Source organism: Saccostrea echinata, unplaced genomic scaffold (genome assembly GCF_033153115.1).
Source record: "Saccostrea echinata isolate AGI-Se365-2 ecotype Australia unplaced genomic scaffold, CSIRO_AGI_Sech_v1 ptg000009l, whole genome shotgun sequence".
Classification (NCBI taxonomy): Eukaryota; Metazoa; Mollusca; class Bivalvia; order Ostreida; family Ostreidae; genus Saccostrea; species Saccostrea echinata.
Genome location: NW_026889758.1, coordinates 34,813,736 through 34,837,038, shown reverse-complemented (window position 1 = coordinate 34,837,038; position 23,303 = coordinate 34,813,736). Strand labels below are relative to the sequence as shown.

General features: G+C 32.9%; 2 protein-coding genes across 2 annotated transcripts; both read left to right on the top strand.

The window, feature by feature from the left end:
- The first annotated feature begins 8,214 nt into the window (after positions 1-8,214).
- LOC133183625 (uncharacterized) lies at positions 8,215-10,699 on the top strand. Its single transcript, XM_061318560.1, has 3 exons — positions 8,215-8,356; positions 8,440-8,489; positions 8,600-10,699. The coding sequence occupies exon 3, from the start codon at positions 8,676-8,678 to the stop codon at positions 10,503-10,505; it is 1,830 nt and encodes a 609-aa protein (XP_061174544.1). The 5' UTR covers positions 8,215-8,356; positions 8,440-8,489; positions 8,600-8,675; the 3' UTR covers positions 10,506-10,699.
- Positions 10,700-18,080: 7,381 nt separating this feature from the next.
- On the top strand, positions 18,081-22,932 carry LOC133182672 (golgin subfamily A member 6-like protein 2). The gene is made up of 10 exons (XM_061317525.1): positions 18,081-18,140; positions 18,427-18,501; positions 18,754-18,842; positions 19,413-19,473; positions 19,748-19,822; positions 20,098-20,183; positions 20,287-20,377; positions 20,575-21,990; positions 22,125-22,226; positions 22,824-22,932. The coding sequence occupies exons 1-10, from the start codon at positions 18,081-18,083 to the stop codon at positions 22,842-22,844; spliced, it is 2,076 nt and encodes a 691-aa protein (XP_061173509.1). The 3' UTR covers positions 22,845-22,932.
- Positions 22,933-23,303: the final 371 nt, after the last annotated feature.

Below are 23,303 nucleotides of genomic sequence, written 5' to 3'. Positions count from 1 at the left end.
AATGACAACCTTAAATGTAGGAGTCTGTATTTGCTCTCTAAATACATAAAATTAATAACTAAATGCTTGAAACACTTTTAAAGGCCAACGCAATCTCTCAAGACTTCCACCTGGTCGGCCAATTATTTTTCAATGTGGCACGGGAATGAAAATATAGGTACATGTAACTAATGTGATCATTTCCTCGTGCGCATTGTTTAAAAAACAAAATTCATACATCAAAGACACGTCCGATTATGAACAAAATCAAATTTCTGATAGACCTGGAAAATTTCATCCTGGTTACTTATGATGTGACCATCTGGTACACCAACATGGAATTTTATGAATTAATTACTACAATCTGTCGAGAAAGCATATCTAGAAGACAATACTAATCTGTAATCACGCCGACCTTGCTGTTCTGCTAGAACCTTAAGCTTATCAACTTCAAGTACCCTGTTTTATGTATCCTCATTTACATCAAAGACACGTCCGATTATGAACAAAATCAAATTTCTGATAGACCTGGAAAATTTCATCCTGGTTACTTATGATGTGACCATCTGGTACACCAACATGGAATTTTATGAATTAATTACTACAATCTGTCGAGAAAGCATATCTAGAAGACAATACTAATCTGTAATCACGCCGACCTTGCTGTTCTGCTAGAACCTTAAGCTTATCAACTTCAAGTACCCTGTTTTATGTATCCTCATTTCATATCACAAGAAAGAATTTTAATGATTTTCTCCAGTGTAAATTGTCAGTGTAAAAACTGTATATGGACATATAGCATTACCAGTTTAGTTGTAATTTGTCAACGAAAATTGACAAAAAAGCTGTACAAAATGACAATATTCAGAATCAAAAGTGGCGGCCGCTGTCGGCCATCGTACGGAACAGATAGACAACCTTCTAAGCACACAATGGATGTGACACGCTATACAAGTGACAGACATGTGAAATTTGCCAGGTACAATGACCGTGTTACCCAGGTTCCAGGACTTACGCAGAGGGGACTAGTGCAAGGCCCCAAAGATGTATGCAACCTTGGAACACGAGGACGTGTTCAATTGGAGGAAGAGGCAACTATCACAGTGTGAAATGTACCCCAAGGACATAACACCTTCTCCCCAGGCATGCCGTTGAGTGACTTTTATCTGGACAATTAAAATGACATTTTGTTTATTTAATTAAGCCGTTAATTGATATCTATTTGTATTTTTCTCACTTTCATTAATTCTATTTTTAAAATTTATATCAATTGTAATGTTAGAATATTTGGCAGTTGGAGAGCGACAGTCAAGGCGCTCGGACCACCGACTCCCGACCTTGCTGATTTTGTTATAAGTTTTCGGAGTTTTAATAAATTTGTAAAACGAAACCGACTTATGCAATTTCTCTTGGTCACAGTAGGAAGAGATTTATTTTTGTCCGCCATTTTAGTTTTCTCAAGACTGTCCTTCTCCAGCCACTATATAGGTCTGATTTGATCAGATTCAATGTATTTCGCTTCATGGACTTCACCTGAAAGAATTTTTCTTTTATTATACCCCCCGCAAACGAAGTTTAGGGGGGTATATTGGAATCACCATATCCGTCTGTCTGTCCGTCTGTCTGTAGACAAGATTTTGTCCAGAGCGTTTCTCGGAAACTATTGCATAGATTTGTCTGAAAATTTGTACACTTATTATTCACCATATGAAGGTGTGCTCCTGGTATTTTCATCATGATTGAATAATTTTTCTGCATTTTACAGATGGTTTGGTTTTTTTTTTTCATTTTTATTATGTGGTTTTGTCCTGACCTTTTCTCATAGACTATTTCATAGAATTGTATGAAAATTTGTACACTCATTATTTACCATATGAAGATGTGCACCTGGAATTTTCAACATTATTTGATAATTTTTCAGCATTTTACAGTTTTTTTAAAATTTTCTTTATTTTTATTGACTTAGTCATTTTTGGGTTTATTTCTAAGGTTTGAGACACAGAATCTAGAACATCTGTACAAAAATGTGAACTACAGCTTAAAACTATTCATTAAAACAAAAAAAATCACCAAGTATTAAAAGCAATTTTTACATTACACAGCAGATAGTGTAAATCCATTTGTCCCTTGGGAGTAATGAGTGGACATCATCCAGTTAGAGATAAATTAATGAGTTCAGTGTGGGAAGTTGTTAGGGCATCTCTGATCAAGCATGTGTTATCTGTATCTCCTGGGAATTTAAAGATCTCTGTTCTTTAATTCTCATAATTGTAATTTATTGTCTGTCATAGTACATAGTTACTGGATGACCAGCCATTCATTTTTAAAATGAATTTGATATAAAGTTATCAAGATTAATTTGATTTTGTAATTAATTGATTTTTTTTTTTCAACAATCAATTTGCAGAATGTCATGTCTCAAAAAGATAACAGATAGTTGCAACTTATTTTTTCAATGTATTAAAAAACAATGTAATTACAATGTATTGGTATTGATGTTTTATTAGGTTGTTCCTTGGTATCATTCATTAAAAAAATATGATGAGCAATTATTTATTTCACGCTAAATGTTAGTAAGAAAATTGTAAACACCTCGTAGATCCATAAAATATAAGTGATTTGGCACCTCTGAAAAACCCAGCGGGGGGTATTTGTCCCTTATGGACAGTTCTAGTTGTCATTGTAATATGCTTGGGCGCAACAAAAATGACTTCTGAATGCCTCTACTACGTCAGGGAAAAATCATCAAATATATTCGTTATCAATCGCACAGGTCAATGTTACAAAGTGAAATAAATACAAATGCAGATGCAATGAAATTTAAAAAAAAAAAACGTAAACAAAACGCTAGGAAAATGTAACGTATAGATGTACTGCGCGCAGCAGCGACAAGTCAAAGAAATCGAGTGGAACTAATGTGAAGGGTTTATGTAACCCAGTGCTGATATAGGAGAAAAGAAAACGAATATGGCCTATCATCCCCCCGTATGCCTATTTACGAGTCGTGATGAGCTTTAATTTCCATTCTTTTTAATAATGTTTACCGCCAATTTGTGTTTATTATGCATTTGAAATGTCCGAAAGAACATTTCATATTCATTCTGTAATGTGTAGCGTCGGATTAAGAGTAAGTGACATTCAAGGTTGACTTACAGTCTACACTCTGTATTCTTCTGTGGAAAAATCTATACCTGAATGAAGTCAAGGTGTGTACGGCGAGGGAAAAAAAATGCTGGGAGATCTTGAATCCGACGCAGAAGGAATTTGGAAATGAACTATGGAACACTTTATACAACTCAAAGCAAAACGATTTAGCGCAAGAAAGCAGTCATATAATTATTAAAAAACATGGAAATAAAATGCATTTAATTAAAAAATTTAATTGATTTATGGATGAATTGAAACTAATTTTAAAAAGTAACGTCATATATTTGTAAGTTGTGCGGTGATGGATAACCCAACCTTTTATAGACAGTCTTGTATCTTTACAGATCTTAATAGTTTTTGGGCACTGGTCAATGTTGAAGTTGTCCAACCCCCCAACCCCTCCCCAAAACAAAGAATAAGACTTGAAAATGCCTAATTCCAAGACACCATCACATATGCCTGTAAGCACGTGTGAAATCGCTGCAGCTCCCATGATTCCGGTGACCCTTCGTTCAGAATCATGAGCAATATTACAGGTAATATAGTCAAAGTCTACAAACCTCGCCAACATCAGAATGACTACAAAGGGACGAGAATGTGCATAGAATATTTTCTTCTTTTTGATAAACAAATACTAGAACTTTTGCAACAAAATGATAAATCTATTTATATTTCAACAGACGCTTCTAGCAACAAATATGGAGCAGTAGTTTGTTTCCAACGGTTGAAGTTGGAGATGTTTTGGGCCATAAATGCCCTAGAAGGAAGCCAATGCAGTCCTTCGGGTCTTGGGGTCACTGGAAGATGTGATTAGAGTTTCGAGGATTGATTTGCTGGTAGATAGTTTTGCTGTTTTTGAGTGTTGGAACACGCAGGTTCAAGGCTGAATTTTTCCCGAGTTGTTTTAGAGAATGGTAGAGTCATAGGTCAAAAGGTGACATAATTCAGTAATGTCTGAAAGATATTCATGATCAGTATCTTACTTTGTTAGGAACATATGATGGTGAGACTCCTCTTACTTTCAGAGCGGGATGTGGGTCGGTTGACAGTATGAACCATGTTGGATGGTATGGAGAGGTGAAAGCGAAATACACATATTACATGTATGAAAGTAAGGAAGGTTGTTGTCGTTTGCTATAAATTGTCATTAATATTATATGATTATTCAGAGAGCTACAATCCAATTTTAAAATATCTGAAGTGTTGTTTTTTTTTTAAATATACATGTAATCGCAATTTGAATGATGTTAGTAATTATTTTAATTAAAAATGTTTGAATACGTAAGCCAGTGAGACAAATGGTCTTTTTCATAGTTTTATTACTAAAAGTGATAGGTCGTACAAATGATCGCATAGTGGCTTTTAGCGTCTCCCTCTTAGAACGTCGCCCCGAAGAGCCCCGCTTGGAAGAGTGCGGCCCAGATGAAAGCGCTTGGTAAAATTTGAATCTTATCTTTATAATGTACAATGCATAATACTCAATCACATATGGAGTAAACAAGTTAGATTAAAGTAAACAAGTTATATAATAAATTGTGGCAAAATCGTGGAGTTTTATAAAAAAAAAAAAAAAAAAAAAAAAAAAAAAAGAGCGCAATGCCTATTGTGCGACAAACATGAAGGTGTAAAAATTAAATCTCAATTATGACAAAATTTTCTTTGATATTTCATCTAAATTAAAGTATACTTTATGTAAAATCTCCACAATTTGCAAAAATCTCACAAAGATTGAAATTATTTGCCTATGAAATAGCATAGACACACTAAAAAGTGCGAAAAGGATCATTTTCTCTTACTCTAAAACAATTTTTCGATATGAGTGGGTCTTCGCTCCATATTTTTTAAAGTTTATCCTCAAAATTTGCGTAAAAATATACATTTCTGGTTAACAAAAACATGGAGCAAAGACCCACTATACCTTATAAATAGACTTTTATGACACAACATTCGCATCTTTCCGAAAAATACTTGAAGTCCACTTAGTCAAGGGTCATATCACAAACATGATTTAATTGACAACATTCATCAGGAGGTGTGTATCGCAGTGGTTAGCTTGTTAGTCTCAAAGGAAAATGATACTCAGGATTTTTGTTGCTAGGGTTCGAACCCCACGAATACCACATTATTTTTTTAATAACAGAATAATTTTTGTCGAGAAACTTTTCCTCAGAAAAGTTTTGTTTATCATAATTTCATAAATTTCAATAGTGAGAACTTCATGAAATTAAAACAAAAATGATTATGACTTTCATTTATCTGAGGCTATAGGCATTCTGCGCGCCTTGTTCACCCATCTCCTTTAATAAGCTTCAGTTCAACATCTTAGTATTGTGCAAACGTTATTATATTAAGATAATTCTTAGCAATGTTCCGTTACTGTTCCTGTATCGACTTCCCAAGAAAGATATAAACATCCTGGTAGCTTACACTGTCCTTAATCCGATTACCAGGTTTGTTTACTCTTACGGAAAAGTCTTATATCATATCATATATTATTTCATATCCCGACTGGATTATAGGTCAATGCACTCTATCTTAAGTACATTGTAAAAAGTTAATTATGTTTATCTTTTTTTTTCTTGATAAAATATTTGTCTCAAACCCTATAGGTTTACAAATAACTCTGACAATGTCAAAATGGAAAAAGGTGTAAGTTTGGTGAAGGAGGTACAAAATACTTAGTCTTTTAATTTAAGAGTTACAAGAGATCAGTTTGATAGTTGGCAATTTTTGTTGACATGAATATTACAATGATAAGTATTGGGAGGAGATGGGGTATTTTCAGTTGCCATGGCGATGGTCCTGGAAATGATAAAGACTACAATCCCAAGACTTGAGAAGAACTGGAGCAGTAACGTATACACTTGGTATAGGGGAATAATTTAATTAGATATATGTCACCCGTGGGTTTTTTTTTTTTTTTTTTTTTTTTTTTTTTTTTGTTTTGTTTTGTTTTTTTTTTTTTTTTTTTTGTTTTGTTTTTGTTTTTGTTTTTGTTTTTTTTTGGTTGGTTGGTGGGTTGGTTGAAAAAAAATTAAGTTTTATACTTTTTTGTAGACCTAATATCTAATACGTTCTACAAAAATTCAAATTTATTGATTAACACACTTTTTTATTGGCTTAATTAAATTGTGAAAACTTTGAATGGAGATATTTACCCCACTTTTACTGCATATACTTTTACAATTATATTTTCATTAATTGATAAATTATCTATACAACCTTATTTTTGATACCAGTTGTATATATACATGCTGTACTTCGGGTTCGTTTCCATGATGCTTTATCCAGGATAAAAGAAGCGAATACGCAAATTAATTTATCACAACAAATTACTCATAGACTTTCTTTATATAAATATATTCACTATTTATAGTTAAATTATTATTTCCATCAGAGTTTCTTTATAAATATTTTTTTCTTTTTAATATCGGGTCCGATCCGATGCATGAAGCTCTGAAAATCGCCAATACTGAGATCGGGGACTGACGAGAGCGATATGCACATTTGTTTTTTTTTAATCAGTTATCACAACATATTTGTTCTATATTTTTTAAATCAAGTTTTGATTGAATAATTTACTAATGACATTTTATCAAACATCAAAAGATAATTAGTTGTAAGTTTCATTAAATATTGCGAGTAACTTTGATCCATCAGTCAACCGTAACCACCACTGCTCTCTTTTGCTAATTCACGACTGTTTAGCGAAAACGAAAGTAGACTTTTAATTAAGTTTACGATAATTACTATGGTAGTGAAATCTAAATATAGATTTAAGACATTATTCTATACTGAGTGTAATATAAGAGGAGTAAGTAGAACTCTGGTGCAGGTGTTTCGAAGTTTATTTGCAAAATTTATTAATTTATAAGTATTGATGCAGGTGTTTCGAAGTTTATTTGCAAAATTTATTAATTTATAAGTATTGATGATGAATTCTTGGGTTAGGGGAGGTTACAGTTTATCAGATGTTACCTAGAAGATCAGATTTTACCTACCGGTTAATGTATTTGTGATGAAAAATGGTTAAGGTCAATTTTGAAATAATGTTTGTTACCCTCTCCCGACCCAAGATTTGGATTGGTAGATATTAGGATTTTTTCCCCGGAAAATTTCAACATCAATCGATACTGATTTTAAAATGTATTAACTAAAATCAAAGCTATAAATAAAATTGAAATAATTGTTGACGGGATGAGAAAATTCCGGGATGAATTAAAAAAAATTATTTCCTTGAGACTAAAAAGTTTTGAGTCGGGCCATTTTAAGCCAGTAAATCGAAAGAGGGCAAACAAATATTTTTTTAAAGATGGCATAAAAATATTTTTTCTGTGAACCAGCAAGGCTGTGCAAGTAATTGAAGCATTCCTGTGTTGTGTGAATCAAATTCGATTAAATCGTTACCCCTTAAGGCTAGGTTGGGGCAAAAATATGGGTCAAAGTTTTTCATGGGAATAAAGAGGGAAAATCGTCTACCAAAGAACAACAAAGTATATGCTACTCAGGTGAGCGTTGTCGCCCATGAACCTCTTACCAGCTCTACTAATCGACAACCAATAGAGCTTTTGTACTGGTAAAGCGTCTGTCCCCACCTGCATTTTTTTTCTTAAAGATATTTTTAAATACTAATAAGATTCAAATTCTCTTTATATATGTTTTGGTTATATGTGAATGGTGTTCACATACTAATTAATTAACAAGAAATAATCTGTAGAGTTACTTCAAAATGTCTCTCATCCTTCAATGTTTGATTGGTATTCTGTACAATTTTAGATATTTAAAAGACCCAAACTGCAATTTGAAGACATATATCTGTTGTGAACAGATTCTCATAAAGTTGTGCAAAATGTGCCCTGTTGAAAGGTAATTTAAAATTTTAAAAAAATCAATGATTTAAGTGTGAATATTTATCAGTTATTTTAGGTACATGTAAGTTGATCAAGCGGATACATGTGCCCTCTAATTGAGCGTGTCATACAATGTACAGTTTGTTCAGGCTTGTATATCCTGTTGAGAATACGTGTAACAGATTCATGTACGATGTTCTTATTCTAAGTTTTTCCACTTTAATATCGTTATCTTCATTTCTTTGAGTACAGATTGAAAATTTTTATCTGATACGACAGAGGAAACGTTTGTCGTGTCTACATACCTGGAATTTGAAACGTCGCTATATGTGTGCATATCATTTTGATGAAACATCGATGGAGTGTTTTTAAATACTAAGGTCGGAAAAGAAAGCAGGGTAATTATCTTGTAAAATTTGCCCTATTTGAGAGAGGATTTTAATAAATATTGTATGCATTACAGGTGAGGAAAAAAAATCTCATTCATCTGGCCGTAACATGGTTGACGCTAAGGTTAGTTGTCTAATGACTTGATTTTTTTTTCTCGATTTTCTGTATATTTTTTGTAAGACTTAAACATTGTCAACTACTACTTTTTTTATCTAATGATTTCTTTTTAATAGGAATTGATTTGCGATACTTTACACGAGTAATGGGTAATACAATGTGATGTTATCAAAGTAAACCTATACATGTATTATGCGCACCATTTGCAGCAGAAGTGTTAAATTATTACTGAGAAGAACGTTCATTTTCATACCGGTGATATGTTTGGTTTATGTTGGATATAACCATATAATATCAGATGGATACTATACACAGCAGTGTCAAATACAACGACCATTGGACGACAAGTCAATCAGAAGGCATTTTTGGGTTCCGGGAAATGTCAAGTGCTACTCCTGGCCAGAGCTGGTTTACCTCAATTCATCCGGGTTTCTTCACTTCAACCAATCAGCTGCTCCGTGGCCACCACACGATCAAAACTATCTGCGATGCAAATATTCCATCATATACTTATTTGGAATCAACGAGGCACGCTTTTATGAGTTCCATATCTCTTCATTTCCATTACAAGTAAACCGAGACTTTATCCATGTGTCTTGTAATATTAACGATACCACTGTTTATGCTAACTTCCTGTACAACGTGAATCCGAAAGTAAATGGAAGACATTTGATGCCTGAATCGGAAGAACAGCTTAACTTATTTATTTTTGGTTTCGATTCTGTGTCACGTTATCTCGCTGAAAAGAAATTAAGAAAAACTTTAGAAGTACTAGAAAAAGACTTAAAAGCCTATAGATTTGAGGGATATGCACGGGTGGGTGATAACACCTTTCCAAATCTACTGGCTGCCTTGACAGGGAAAACTATTGCAGAAGCAATATTTTCTCGGTCAGAAAATACTTTATACTCAGAAGTATTGAAGCGTGGTTATATTGACTGTCATGCCGAAGACTGGGCCACCTATTACCCGCCTTTGATAGTGTCTTACCCAAATTATACCCACTATCTGAGGACGTTCTTTTTTGCAAGAGAAATTCCGCCTCTGAAAATTTTGAAAAAGGGGAGATCATATGAAGACCTTCAAAATGTAGTTGACCCCAAATGTTATGGTAATCAATTACAACATAAGATTATTTTAGATTACAGTAGGAAGTGTATTCAGCAGTATAGACAGGCAAGAAAGTTTGTCTTCTTTTGGCAAAATGAAATAAGTCATCATCAGCCAAATTTCCTGTCCCTTGCAGACAAGGATACAGCTGACCTTATAACATGGATGAGAGACCACGGACATCTGAAAAATTCTGTTCTGATACTCATGAGTGACCACGGTCCTCGTTATGGCCCCATTGCCAGACACGAACTTGGAATGATCACAAGAAATCTGCCATTGTTAACTATTTATCTTCCGGAAAGTATGAAACAAAAATATCCACATATTCACAAAAATTTGCTCACAAATAAAATGCGTCTGACAACTCCCTTTGATCTTCACGAGACAATGAAGGATATTTTATTTCAAAACTTCAAGAGGGAAAATTTTTCACCGTTATCTGCACTGCCAAGAGGAATAAGTCTTTTCCAGGAAATACCTAAATATAGAAGCTGTTACGACGCCTCTATATCGGAAAACTATTGTCCTTGTTATTCCTATGCACCTTTAGATGTACAGACTCCTATCGTACAGAAATCAGCAGGGTTTGCAGTAATATATATAAATCTAAAATTATTCAACTCTAAATTACCGTGCACAAATTTGGGACTACATTCAATTCACTCTGCCAAACTTCAAAGAATTCCACAGAAAAAGTATTCAACGAAAGAAGTTCAGTTGACTGTTATCTTTGAAACAACTCCAGGACATGCAATATTCCAAGCGACAGTCAGAACCTATTCACAAAGTATAGATAGTATGAAAATTGTAGGAGAAATAGAAAGAGTGAACACCTATGGCAATCAATCTAGATGTGTCCCTAGCGGACCATTGAATAAACAATACCGTTTTTATTGCTATTGTAAATGATTTTTATTATAATTTTAGAATTTTTTAAATACAATTTCAACTTCCGTAAAGCCAACCACCAAATGTGATTCAAACTTTAAATGAATATTTAAAGTGTATCCATAATATATTTTTCGGTTTATTCCAATGAAATATCATTGAGATGGCAATTTCGTGTACAATTTCGAAAAAATCACGAATAAAAATTAAGTTATTCCCACTACATACAACATGAATTGTCATTTTTTTTAATTTATCGCAAATAATAAATTGTCCCAATATCTTAAAAGAGTTTGTTTACTGTTACACTTTTCAAGATCTGAAATATTAAAACTTATGACAAAATATTTGCCTTAAAGGTAATTTTCTTCTGTAAACTTATATTTGTAAAAAATCACAAAATACATAATATATGCGTATTTGAAAATGTATTTATCTCTGGCATATTTTAATTGTGATATCAGTCTTTCTTGAATTATAATGCTACTTAATTTCTTTCCATCTCAAGAGTTTTCATCAATTACTCAAAAAAACGAGAGCGCTTTTGATTGGCATTCGGCAGGAATCTGGGCGCACTTGAAAAGTGAAAATTTCATTGTTCTGTCACACGAAGTTTTAGCATTCTTTTGATGTATCGGATTCCTGTGAAATAGGAAAGGGAAATATTTTCCCGATATTGTGTTCTGATTTGCTAAAAAATAACTTGAAAATAGGCTAGATGATTCATTTGGTACAAAATGTCACATTTTTAAATACGTTCTTCTAAAAATTTGCTATCTCTGGGTCATCTCTCCATGATTTTCAAAAGTCATTTGTATGCTATCTGATTGAAAGAAACAAACAATAATTTGTAAGAAATGGAGAAAAGACCCAGAGACCTTAAAAAATGAACTTTTCCCAAAAAAAATTCTGATGTGTGAATTCGGTGCTTCATTGTCGTTTTAAAATCCAATTTGTGTGTGTAACGATGATAGCTCAGTAGTATGCGTTATCCGCTCAGTGCAATGAAGTCGAACATGTTTTGGTTCGATCCTCGCAATTTTTTTTTTTTTTTTTTTTTTTTTTTTTTTTTTTTTTTTTTTGCAAACAATCAATTCCTTTGTCAGTTTAATTTTTTGTTCTGATTTATTTGAAAATGGATAAATTTTGCTTCTGTTGCCTCGAGAGTGGAAGCAATTCTTCCAACCTACTGATACTTTAAAGATATACACGCTATAACTTGCGTCAGTTAAAAATAAAGTTGGAAATTTATTAATTTTGTGTACCAAATAAAGTTACAAAAATATTGTAAATTACACAATTTGAAATGGACGCATTATAAAGATCTCAAATTAAAATTATTTATTATCCTACTAGGAAAGTAATGCCTCTATTTAAATACATGCATCATGTGACACCGTCGCTACTTTTAGATTGATAAACAAAAATGGCATCAAGAAAACGAGGTAGGCCGTTTGGTATACAAAATAACTTTTGACATGGATGGCATACGTTTTATGCTTAAAGATACTTATCTTTGAAAACAACCAGTATTAACCATCTACTCTGTAATGACAAATATTAACTTTTATTCAAAATCGTAGTCAAAATGCAACGTACCTCGTTGTCTATGATTTCCCGCGGACATGCGTGTCTATATACTGTTTACGCACTTCCTTCATCAATATTCATGAATAGGCTGAATTCTTAATTGCAGATCTTGCTTAATTGTTTTGTAATTACAACGACTTATTTAGTAAAACTTTGTGGAAAGTAATTATTTTTTTTATTACACATCATGTTTCTCAAATCATTTAATCATTTTGTTTCACATAAAAAATCACGTTTATATAGCGTGTATATCTTTAATATACACGTGTACTTCTAATTGCATTTACCTATACCCTTATTATCTTGTTATGTGAAGCATTGCTATGTTATAGTTTGATTATTAAGATAAGCGGACCTTAGTATTACAATTTGACATGTTATTTCAAACTAAATGTAACATTTTCCTATGTGCGTAACTTTGTAAAACCGGTCCAGATGTGGTCAGCCGACCAAATCGTGGACATTTATTAAACTGTCATATTGTAATTTTTGAATTTACCGGGTGCTAGTAAATACAAAAATTACAATATTGTAATTTTTGTATTTACTACCACCCGGTAAATTCAAAAATTAAAATATGATTAAACTATTAATGTTTCGTACACATGATTCCTGCAGATCACACGCCAAATACGCCCATCTTCTTTCAGCGGGGAAGTAAGGGTTGTATAATCAGCTTATGACGAGGGTGCTTTGTGCGCGCGAGACAACTACACTATATTTTGAGATTTATCAAGTCTTGTTAAAAACTAAAGTTGTAAACAAAATGACTTGAGATTAAGTATAAATTAAGTATAAATTGATAGATCCAATGATAAATCAATGAATCAAAAGACCCTTGCAGGCATCAGTTTTACTACGGGCAATTATGAGTAACTGGGAGTCTGGTCAGTAAAGTGGACCCATGCAACACTGTACAGTTGTGAACATTATAATTAATGATGAATAAATATATGCAGGCGCGTAGCCAGAATGGAAGTGAAGTGTATACGCAGAGAACGGGGGGGGGGGGGGGGGGGTGCTTTCCAACTTTCACTAATCAAAATTTTATTAATACGTTACCAAATTACCAGATTGAAAGGTTAGGTTTGGAAATAAGTGTGGGGGGGGGGGGAGGCACCCCTCTGCCTCCTCCCCCTAAACTATGTCCCTGCTGGTGAGGGCCCAGAAGCTCCTAAGTTTTACCAAATATTTCACTCATTTTCTTGCAAAATAAAAAGATACTAGTTTGAAATTTAGCGTTTGTTTAGCAAATAAAAGACATATAGTAAAATTTATTGTTTTAACGCAAAGTTAACATATAGCAATATTTATTGTTTTATCGCAAAGTTAATACTTCCATGGAAAATTACTGTACTTGTAGTTTAGGCTAAATATTTAAACGGTATATATTGGTATCATAGACTCTTTCTTAAACGTTCAAAAACGCGTATACTTAATTATTGATAACTATTAGCAAAAAATACGTATTTTAATCATATACTAGTAATTCATGGCATTCAACGATGTGTTTGAATTTTAATTTCTCAAAGATTTTTTAAAATTAATGTCAATGTATTAAAGAACAGTTACAATTTAACGAATGATTTATTGGAAATTGGCAATGATTTGATAAAGGATTTCAATTTTTTTTTTTTACACAGTCATATAAAATAAAATTTCAATTGAAACTGTATGATACAAAAATAATTCATAACACGAATATTTGTTGGATGAAAATGAGATTTTTTTTCTTTGAATCTCCTCTCTCTCTCTCTCTCTCTCTCTCTCTCTCTCTCTCTCTCTCTCTCTCTTTGGTCAAATGATGTGTACGCACTTGCGTATTTGCGTATAGGCAGCTACGCGCCTGATAAGTATCTATTCATCCCCAACCACGAAAAAATTACTTTGTAAATAATCAAAAAAGTAATTCTTACCAGTAAAAATAGTATTTTTATACAACTACCAACAGAAGCTCAAAGGCGGTTTTGATTTACACATTATGGCAAACAAGATTACTTCAAAAATTTTAACATTGGTTATAACTTTTGAATGGCATTCATATTTGTAGCTGCAGAACTGTAGCGTTGTGGTTTTATATTTTAGTCTTTGGCCATAAAGACTAAAATATAAAACCATAACGCTACAGTTCTGCTGCTATCATATTTGACATGTGCATTACCTGTGACAAGACGTTTCCGAACATGCTATGATTTTACCCTGTGGCCTTGACCTTGAAGTTTAACCAAATTTTAAAAAATTTAACGTAGGTGATAACTTGTGACTGAGAGAAGATAGGGCGTTCATATTTGATAAGTGCATTACCTGTGACAAGACGTTTCCAAACGTACTATGATTTTCAACCCAATGACTTTGACCTCGAAGTTTGACCAATTTTCTAAAATGTTAACATTGCTTATAACTTTGGAATTAGAAAAGTTAGGACATGTATATTTGACGTGTGCATTACCTGTTTCAAGATTTTCCGAATGTACTCTGGTTTTTGACCTCGTGATTTTGACCTTAAAGTTCAACTATCAGTTTTTTTTCATTTTTTTTTTACATTGGTAATAACTTTTGATTGAAAGACGATATGACTTTCATATTTTGCATGCACATGTGCATTACCTATGAGAACACCTTTCAGAAAGGTTTATCATTTTTGACATAACCTTGATCTACATGTACAAGTTTAAAGGACACACAGACAAGACAGTTACAATATGCCATAAATAATGGTATCCCAACCACTAAGACACCGAAAGCGGGGGACTAAAGTTCTTTGAATTTGCTTGTTTTACATATTTTCAACTTCTTTTGTGAAAGACATTTCTTTAAAGGTCAGAAAGATAGAGGATAGAAAGAGTTGCTGGACCTGGGATACCTACATTACACACAAAATTTAAGTTGAATTAATTCGCACTCAAATCCCATCACATTTCTAATGGTCACCCATGGCGCAGTAGTTAGAGCGTTTGCTCTTGAGTCGCAGTGAAAGAAGTTGAACCTTATGTCGCGCGTTCGAATCCCACTGCGGGACGTGGAGACCGGTCCTTCGGAGACCGTATAAATCTAGGTCCCGTGTCGCAGTAGGTGCTGGCACAAAAAACATCCCTCACTGTTTAATGGCCCTCAGTGCCAAGTATAGGTCTAAATTTGCTGCCCTCCAGCGGCAAATGATGGTGTATTCACATGAGTGTAAATAATTCTCGAGAGGGACGTAAAACAACAAGCAAACATTTCTAACGCCCACCTCGTTCGCTGCACATTACGCGACTGTCAAACAATGATACCCTAGTACATCACGTGACTATTAATAAGAGGCCAATCCATATAAAATGCATTTTTTAATTCAACAATTCTCGTTTCGGTGATTGTAATTTAACAATTTTGCAAATTAAAATAAGGATATATTATAAAAGTATCTATCGCCCAATATATTGCTTTCTTTAGCATATATCTGCTTTACTTTTAAATGTCCGTTCCATTTTCCTTTCAGCACCTCGTATATCTTTCCCAAATCTGAATATGATACAATAATACTGAGTATGAGGCACATATAAAGGGTTTATTTCACTTATGCAGTGGGAATATTTTAATCGATTAAGTAATAGATATACCATAAAATTTTAACGGTTTTGTGTAGGTGTGTGTGTGTGTGTGTAGTGTAAAGTATAACATGGTTGGGTTTCACGACCCCGGGTTTTACTTCCAAAGAAGAAGTTGAGTGAGGTTACCCGGGATCATGAAATCCAAAACCATTATAGTATAATTTACACTACACCACAAAACAGTTAAAATATGTATGGTATATCTTATTGTTTTAACCTATGATTTTAGAATTAAAAAATCAAATTTTAATTAAACGAAATCTATATCAAAAGTGATATGTGTATATAATATTTTAATCGTTAATAATTTTCTATTCCTGTAATGTTTCACAAGTTTCAAATTTCCATGCAATATTAAGTTTTCTGATAACAGTGCGAGTATGGTTGCTGTATTTACAACTTTTGTCACCTGTAATTGCTAGTTGTGTTTCTTTTCGTATGGTGCGACGTTCCATTGCTGTATCGAGTTTATCGTTTTGAAAGAAATACATCTAAATGAACAACACAATATTATATTATATTTTAATATATAATTGAATAATTCCTTTCTCTCTGATTGGCTAAGATAGCAACTAAAGTAGATTTTAAAAATTCCAAATTAATAAGACTGGTTATGTTCATTTAACACTGCTTCTGTCATTGCATTTGACTAGGACTTCAGCAAATGTAAACAAGTAAGATGGCATGAACTGCTTAATGAGTTCGTATCATTTAACAATTGAATCATATAACTAAACAATTATAATTGCTTTTTTTCAGTCAATACGATGATGGCTAAATTCTCAGGTGGCTAAATTATCGTATTGACCTCAAAAACAGCAATAATCGTATTATATTATATTTTGTTAAATTTTAGAAATATGAGAGTGAACTTTATGAAAGAAAGGTAAAATCTACACCTAAGGGATACCAGACCAAATTTTAGACATTTACAATATTCAAATAACTAGCTAAAATATATAAACATATTAATAAATAGTATGAGACCCTCCCCCTTTTCCCCCTCGACAAACAACCTTTCTTTCTTTGGCGTGTACAGGCATTTCCGATAACTAACTTGTATGGAATATTTAAATATTTCAACATAATGTTCTCTTATTTGAATGACATATAGACACAGGACTACTCAAGATCATAAATCTAGCTTTTATTGAACGTAGTTACAACATTTACAATATTCAATAAAAACTTGCTAAAATATACAAATATGTTAATACATAGTATGACCCGCCCCCCTTCCTTACCCCTCGACAAACACATTTTCTTTCTTTGGCATGTACAGGCATTTCCGATAACTAACTTGTATGGAATATTTGAATATTTCAACATAATCTTCTCATATTTGAATGACATATAGACACGGGACTACTGGATATCATAAATTTAGCTTTAATTAAACTCACTTCAGTACTAAAGAAGGAATCAGTATGTTCTGAATAAACATTTATTGAAAGGAAAAATACTGTGAAAACACAAATTTTCTTGTGAGGATTTTCATTGTTTTCAAGGTATGAAGAGTCCCACGAATTCATGTCCGCCACGAAATGTAAAATTTCATATACACAACTACTCAACAATTTTTCATCCAGAGATCAAATCCCGCCGAACCAAAATTTTTCCTCTCGCTGATTTTATTCGGCAGACATATGTTGGGTATTTTAATTAAGTTAGAATCACTCTATAGTAAGGCCAACTTTAAAATAATGTTCGTCTCCCCTCTCCCGAATCAAAATAAAAAAATGGGTCGGTAGGTAGGTGAGAAAATTTTTTTCCCATAAAAATTTCAAAATCTATTTTACAGAATGCGTAAAAAAAAAAAAATAATAATTGCTTTCTGGAGGTCCAAAAAGTTTGAGTCGGGCCAGTTTTAGCCAGTCGGTCGTGAGAGGGCATGCAACATTTTTTTAAAGATGGCCGAATCCAAAAGGTTATGGTAGCAACTTGGGAGAGAAAGAATTTATCTACAATAAAATTAACATAGAACCTATTACAGAAGAAATGTAATTAATGCATAAATGAATAAAAATATACATGTTCATCATTAGGTCACATTCTTCAACTTTTGGGATTTTTTTTAAAGAGTACCCCATTTCCTTTCCACCTTTTATCATTTTTTATTTTGTCCCTTCACTTTGAAATTCGCTTCTACAAGTTTGCATCCCCTCCAAAAATAAAATCAGAAAGAGTTATATGTGGGGAATGCATGTGTACGGTATCTACCTGTGACGTCATAGTTACTAAAACGCAACAATTAGCGTGACGTAATAATCATCACCATAACAAAAATCAAAAAGAGCGAACAAAACACGGAGGTAAATATACTCATTTCGTTGAGATTATTTGTGATAAGACAGTCTGATTCTAAGTTGAGGTACATTTCTAGTAATTCTTACGCAAAGTCCTTCTTTTTTATAGAATGAAAACCATGGACTACATTGAAGTTCTAGATTTCGGGGAGAACCCTGCCACAGATGCGGTAAGCTCAGTTCCATGTATAGGTACTGTGTAGGCACCCTCATCTTAATCGTTAAATAATGATAAATCTATCATACTAGTAGCAAAATTATTTTGTAATTACTAATAAAAATGGGGAGCCTCCATGCTCATGTGATTTCATCTCCAATCAAAATGGTTGATTTTTTTTTTTTTTTTTTTTTTTTTTTGGTCTTAGATTCTTCAATACCCGAAACTCCACCCCACCCTTTCTTTGAAATGGCATATGCTTTCATGAATCTGTTTCGCATTAATGATTTTTTTTTTAGGACACGAAACTAGAGATCTTAAAATTCAGTTACAACTGGTCTGACGCAGTGGAAGAGGAGGAAAGGCGTATGGAGGTACAGATATAAATTACTTATGTCTATGTCGAACTTACTTTACTTGCATGTCTATAAATGAAAAAAAGTCTTTTTGTGAGAGTTTTAAATTTATAATGTTATATTTTGACATGGATTTTTTCAACAAGGCTACAGTATCAAATGACTACATCTTGAAAAATTTTCATTAAAGGAAAAATAAAAACAGATGATATACACTACGGACTAATTTATAGTGATGTTTTCACTGACCAAATATATTTTATATAATAGGAGGGACAAAAGCAACAAAAAGAGATGAAGAAGTTGGAAAAAGAAATTGCAGGGGAGGAGAAGAAAGATAGGAATAACATTAATAACAGGTACCATACAATCACCAGCTGTCACAATTGATAAAATATTGCTATCATTTATTTTTGTAGTGATGCAACATGTACATCATTTCTGCATAACATGCTTTCTCTGCTTCCTGAATGTCACATCAGGAAAGGAATAAGGGGTTATTCTTAAACTTTTAAGGATTTTTTTGTTCAAAAAAAATCTGTGAGATCTTTGGTTTTGAAGAGTATTTTACCTTTCCTCCACCTATTATAATTTTAATTTGCCCCTTCACTGTGAATTTGCTGTTGCATGTTTGCCTTCCCTCTCCAAAAATAGAATTAGAAAGCGGAATAACAGATGAATAGCGTATACGGTAGTTACATGTAGAGAATTTTTGTGCAGTATCTACATTTTATATGTGACGTCATAGTTACTACAACGCAACAATTATAATCATCGCTACAACAAAAATCAGAAAGAGCGTACAAGACACGGAGGTAAAAGCCACTCAGATATTAATACTCAGTTTGTTTAGATTACTTGTGATAGGACAGTGTGATTCTAAGTTTGAGAACATTGTAATTCTGACGCAACGTCCTTTATTTTTGTAGAATGAAAACCATGGACTACAATGAAGTTCTAGATTTCGGAGAGAACCCTGTCACAGATGTGGTAAGCTCAGTACCATGCACATATGCTGAATAGGCAATCAGACGCTCTTATCTTAATCGTTAAATAAAAATAAATCTATTATACTAGTAATGCACACGAATATAGAGTATCGGAATTATTTTTCATTTACCATTTAAGATGGGGACTACCCACAATCATTTCAAATCAAAATGCCTTATTTGGTCTTAGATATTGACATCTTCCCTTCCCCCCTCCTTCTTTTTAAAAATGTCATATGCTGTCAGAATCTGTTTTGCATTAATTATTTTTTCAGGACACGAAATTAGAGATCTTAAAATTCAGTTACAACTGGTCTGACGCAGTGGAAGAGGAGGAAAGGCGTATGGAGGTACAGATATAAATTACTTATGCTATGTTGGACTGAAGTTTAATTACTTACATCACAGTAAAAAAAAACAAAACAAAAAAAACGCCCCTCTTTTGATAAAAGTTTTTAAATGTATATCGTTATTCTTTTTGAAGTAGTTTTTTTCCAGCAAAATTACAGTATTGTTAATTAAAAGCTATAACGACATTTTGAATTATTTTCTTCCCAAGACAAACAGCTGATATACACTACGGACAAAGTCATGGTTATTTTTAGTGTACTACTTTATTTAATAGGAAGAACAAAAGCAGCAAAAAGAGATAAAGAAGTTTGGAAAAGAAATTGTAGAGGAGGAGAAGAAAGATAGCGAAAATCACAACAGGTGTGGTACAGTAACTGTCCCAAACACTATTACCATGTATGGTTTATGTATCAATATTTAACAGTAGTATCACAATTTATAAAATATTTGATATTATTTACAGAAAACAACTGGATAACATTAAAACAAAACAACACAAAGCAAGGAAGCATGGAAAGTCCTATATGAAAAAACAACAGAAAATGAAACTGGAGGTAAAAGATCAATTTTTCAGTTACATTATAGTGTATCATTTTTGCTCTAGTTAATATTTTTTTAATTTTCTAATAAAGAATTGATGATAGGGTGTGCCAATGAAGACCAAAATCATAATGTTCAGATTATAGAAAAGCATAACTGTATTTTGATAATAACTAAATGTGAAGGCTATTTCTTTTTTACTATTCTTTAGGCTGCTGAATCCACCAAACAAATGATCGAAGGAGATACAAGAAAGGCATCTGGAGATAAGAAATTAACTCTCATTACAGAAATCTCCAAACAATTAACAGTATATGATACCAAAATATCAGGAGAAAATTCAACTGCATTGGATGAAGAAGTTTCATTTGAGAAGTCAACTGCATGTGATGAAGAAGTACCAGGGGAAAAGTCAACTGCATCTGATGAAAAAATGCCAGGGAAGAGGTCAACGCCATGTTATGAAGAATCATCAGAGGAGAAAAAAACTGCATGCCATGAAGAATTGTCAGGAGAGAAGGAAACTGCATTTGATAAAGAAGTGATAAAGATGTCGACAGCATGTTATGATGTATCATTGGAAAAATCAACTGCACATGATGGCGGGTTGTCAGAAGAGAAGTCAAATGCCTGTGATGATGCAGGAGAGAAGTCAACTCCATGTGATAAAGAATTTTCAGAAGAAAAGGCAACTGTGTGTGATGAAAATTTGTCAAAGGATATGTCACCAGCATATGATGAAGATTTGTCAGGAGAGAAGGTAACTGCATGTGATGAAGAAGTGTCAAGGGAAAAGTCAACTGTGTGTGATATAGAAGTGTTAGAGGAAATGTCAACTTCAACTGATGAAGAATTGTTTGGAAAGAAGGACATTGCAAGTGGTGAAGAATTGTTTGAAAAGAAGGACATTGCAAATGGTGAAAAATTTGGAGAGAAGGACACTGCATGTGATGAAAACTTGTTTGGAGAGAAGGACACTGCATGTGATGAAAAATTGTTTGGAGAGATGGACACTGCATGTGATGAAAAATTGTTTGGAAAGAAGGACATTGCAAGTGGTGAAGAGTTGTTTGGAAAGAAGGACATTGCAAGTGGTGAAGAATTGTTTGGAGAGGACGCTGCTTGTGATGAAGAATTGTTTGGAAAGAAGGACACTGCATGTGATGAAAAATTGTTTAGAAAGGACATTGCAAGTGGTGAAGAATTGTTTGGAGAGGACACTGCTTGTGATGAAGAAGTGTCAAAGGAGAAGACAACTCCATGTGATGAGGAATTTTCAGGAAAGAAGGCAACTGCATGTGATGAAGATTTATCAGAGGAAGTACCACCAGCATGTGATGAAGATTTGTCAGAGATGTCATCAGCATGTGATAAAAATTTGTCAGCAGAGAAGTCAACTGCACGTGATGAGAAAACGACTGAGGAAAAGTCAACTGTCTGTGATGAAGAAATGTTGAGGGAGAGTTTAACTCCATGTGAAAAAGAATTGTTGGGGGGAAAGTCAACTCTTTATAATGAAAAAGTGTCCATGAAGAAGTCAATTGAGGAAGAAGATACATGTATAAATGTTCCTGTAGCAGTAGGCCATAAACAAGAAGTTGCTAAAGACCAGGAGAAAACATTTCAGGTAATATAAAATTGAATTAGACTTGTATAGTAAAATTTACAATCACATTCAGTTAATGCTGACTCATCTATATCATATGAAGGATATTACTTAAAATATGATTATTATTTATTATTCACCTACATATATTTCAGCCTTTAATTGAGGATGATTATGGTGCTGGCAACAATGACGATGATGATGATGGTTGGTTTGGTCCACGTAAACTTTTCTTGTTTGATATAGCCTATTTTAAGGTATAGTTCAACTACTTTGATGTTTTCTTTTGATTTGGTTTTTGATTTGTATAAAAACAGTTTTTAGTCCCGTTGCAAACATTTCTTTTTAATAAATGTAATATTCACTTTATACATTGGTGCAAGTTTTGGTCTTTTCCTAAATTTATAAATCCTATACACACTTTCTCATCTCTAAGATTTTTTTCTGTAATTGCCCTATAGAATTTGAATGACTTCAATCTAAAAAAAATCTTATTGATATTGTCCGCCTTTTCTTCCCTCCTCAAAACAAACATAACATCAGTCCTGTAGGAAGCAATTTCAGTTTGGGGGTGCTACCAAGTAAAAATTCCTTGACAAGCAAAAAAAATAAATGAATTTATAATAAAAATAAAAAGGTCAACATTTTTTTTTATTGAGGGGCACATCCATAAAGTAGCTTTGTTCTCTTTTGTGTAATGTATGTGGCAAAATTATAGAGAGGGTCATGCCACTTGTTTACCTTGTAGATATATATGTACATAATTATACATGTATTAAAAGTAGTGAATCATTATTTCTATAATTATCATGTTAATTAAGTTATATCTAAACTCACTTTTTTATTTGCTGTAGGATGCTGGAAAAGCTGTCTGATAAAAAGAAAAGAGAAAGAAAAACTTTTTTTAAGAAGACAATTGAAAACTGCTTCTTAATGAAAAAAATAAATTTTATTTCTTCATGAGTCAGAATCTTTGTTCTTTAATTATACAATTTAACTCATTTATTTAAAATATATAGAAGTAAAAATCCAGGTTCATACTTATTTTTTAAATTTTATTATATTGTATAAACTGTATACATGTATGTCGAATAGAATATATTCTGTGAACAATCATGATGATAAAATTTAAAGAGAAATGCATATGCAATTTCTCCAATGTCTATGAAGGGTAATGTTGAATAAGCATGGCTCTCGATTACAGTAGCACAAATGGATAGAATGTTGATCAACAAATTGAGAATGATATAAAGATTAACAATGGCCTGTCAAATTAAATCAATTACCACATTAAGTTCCTGTGATCTTTAAATCAGATGAAAGCCCCCCCCCCC

Excerpts from the sequence above, each read along its gene's own strand:
- LOC133182672 (XM_061317525.1), top strand. The coding sequence starts at position 18,081 with ATGAAAACCATGGACTACATTGAAGTTCTAGATTTCGGGGAGAACCCT. Across the intron at positions 20,378-20,574 it reads AACAGAAAATGAAACTGGAG|GCTGCTGAATCCACCAAACA; the intron begins GTAAAAGATCAA and ends ACTATTCTTTAG. Across the intron at positions 21,991-22,124 it reads ACCAGGAGAAAACATTTCAG|CCTTTAATTGAGGATGATTA; the intron begins GTAATATAAAAT and ends CATATATTTCAG.
- LOC133183625 (XM_061318560.1), top strand. The coding sequence starts at position 8,676 with ATGCGCACCATTTGCAGCAGAAGTGTTAAATTATTACTGAGAAGAACG.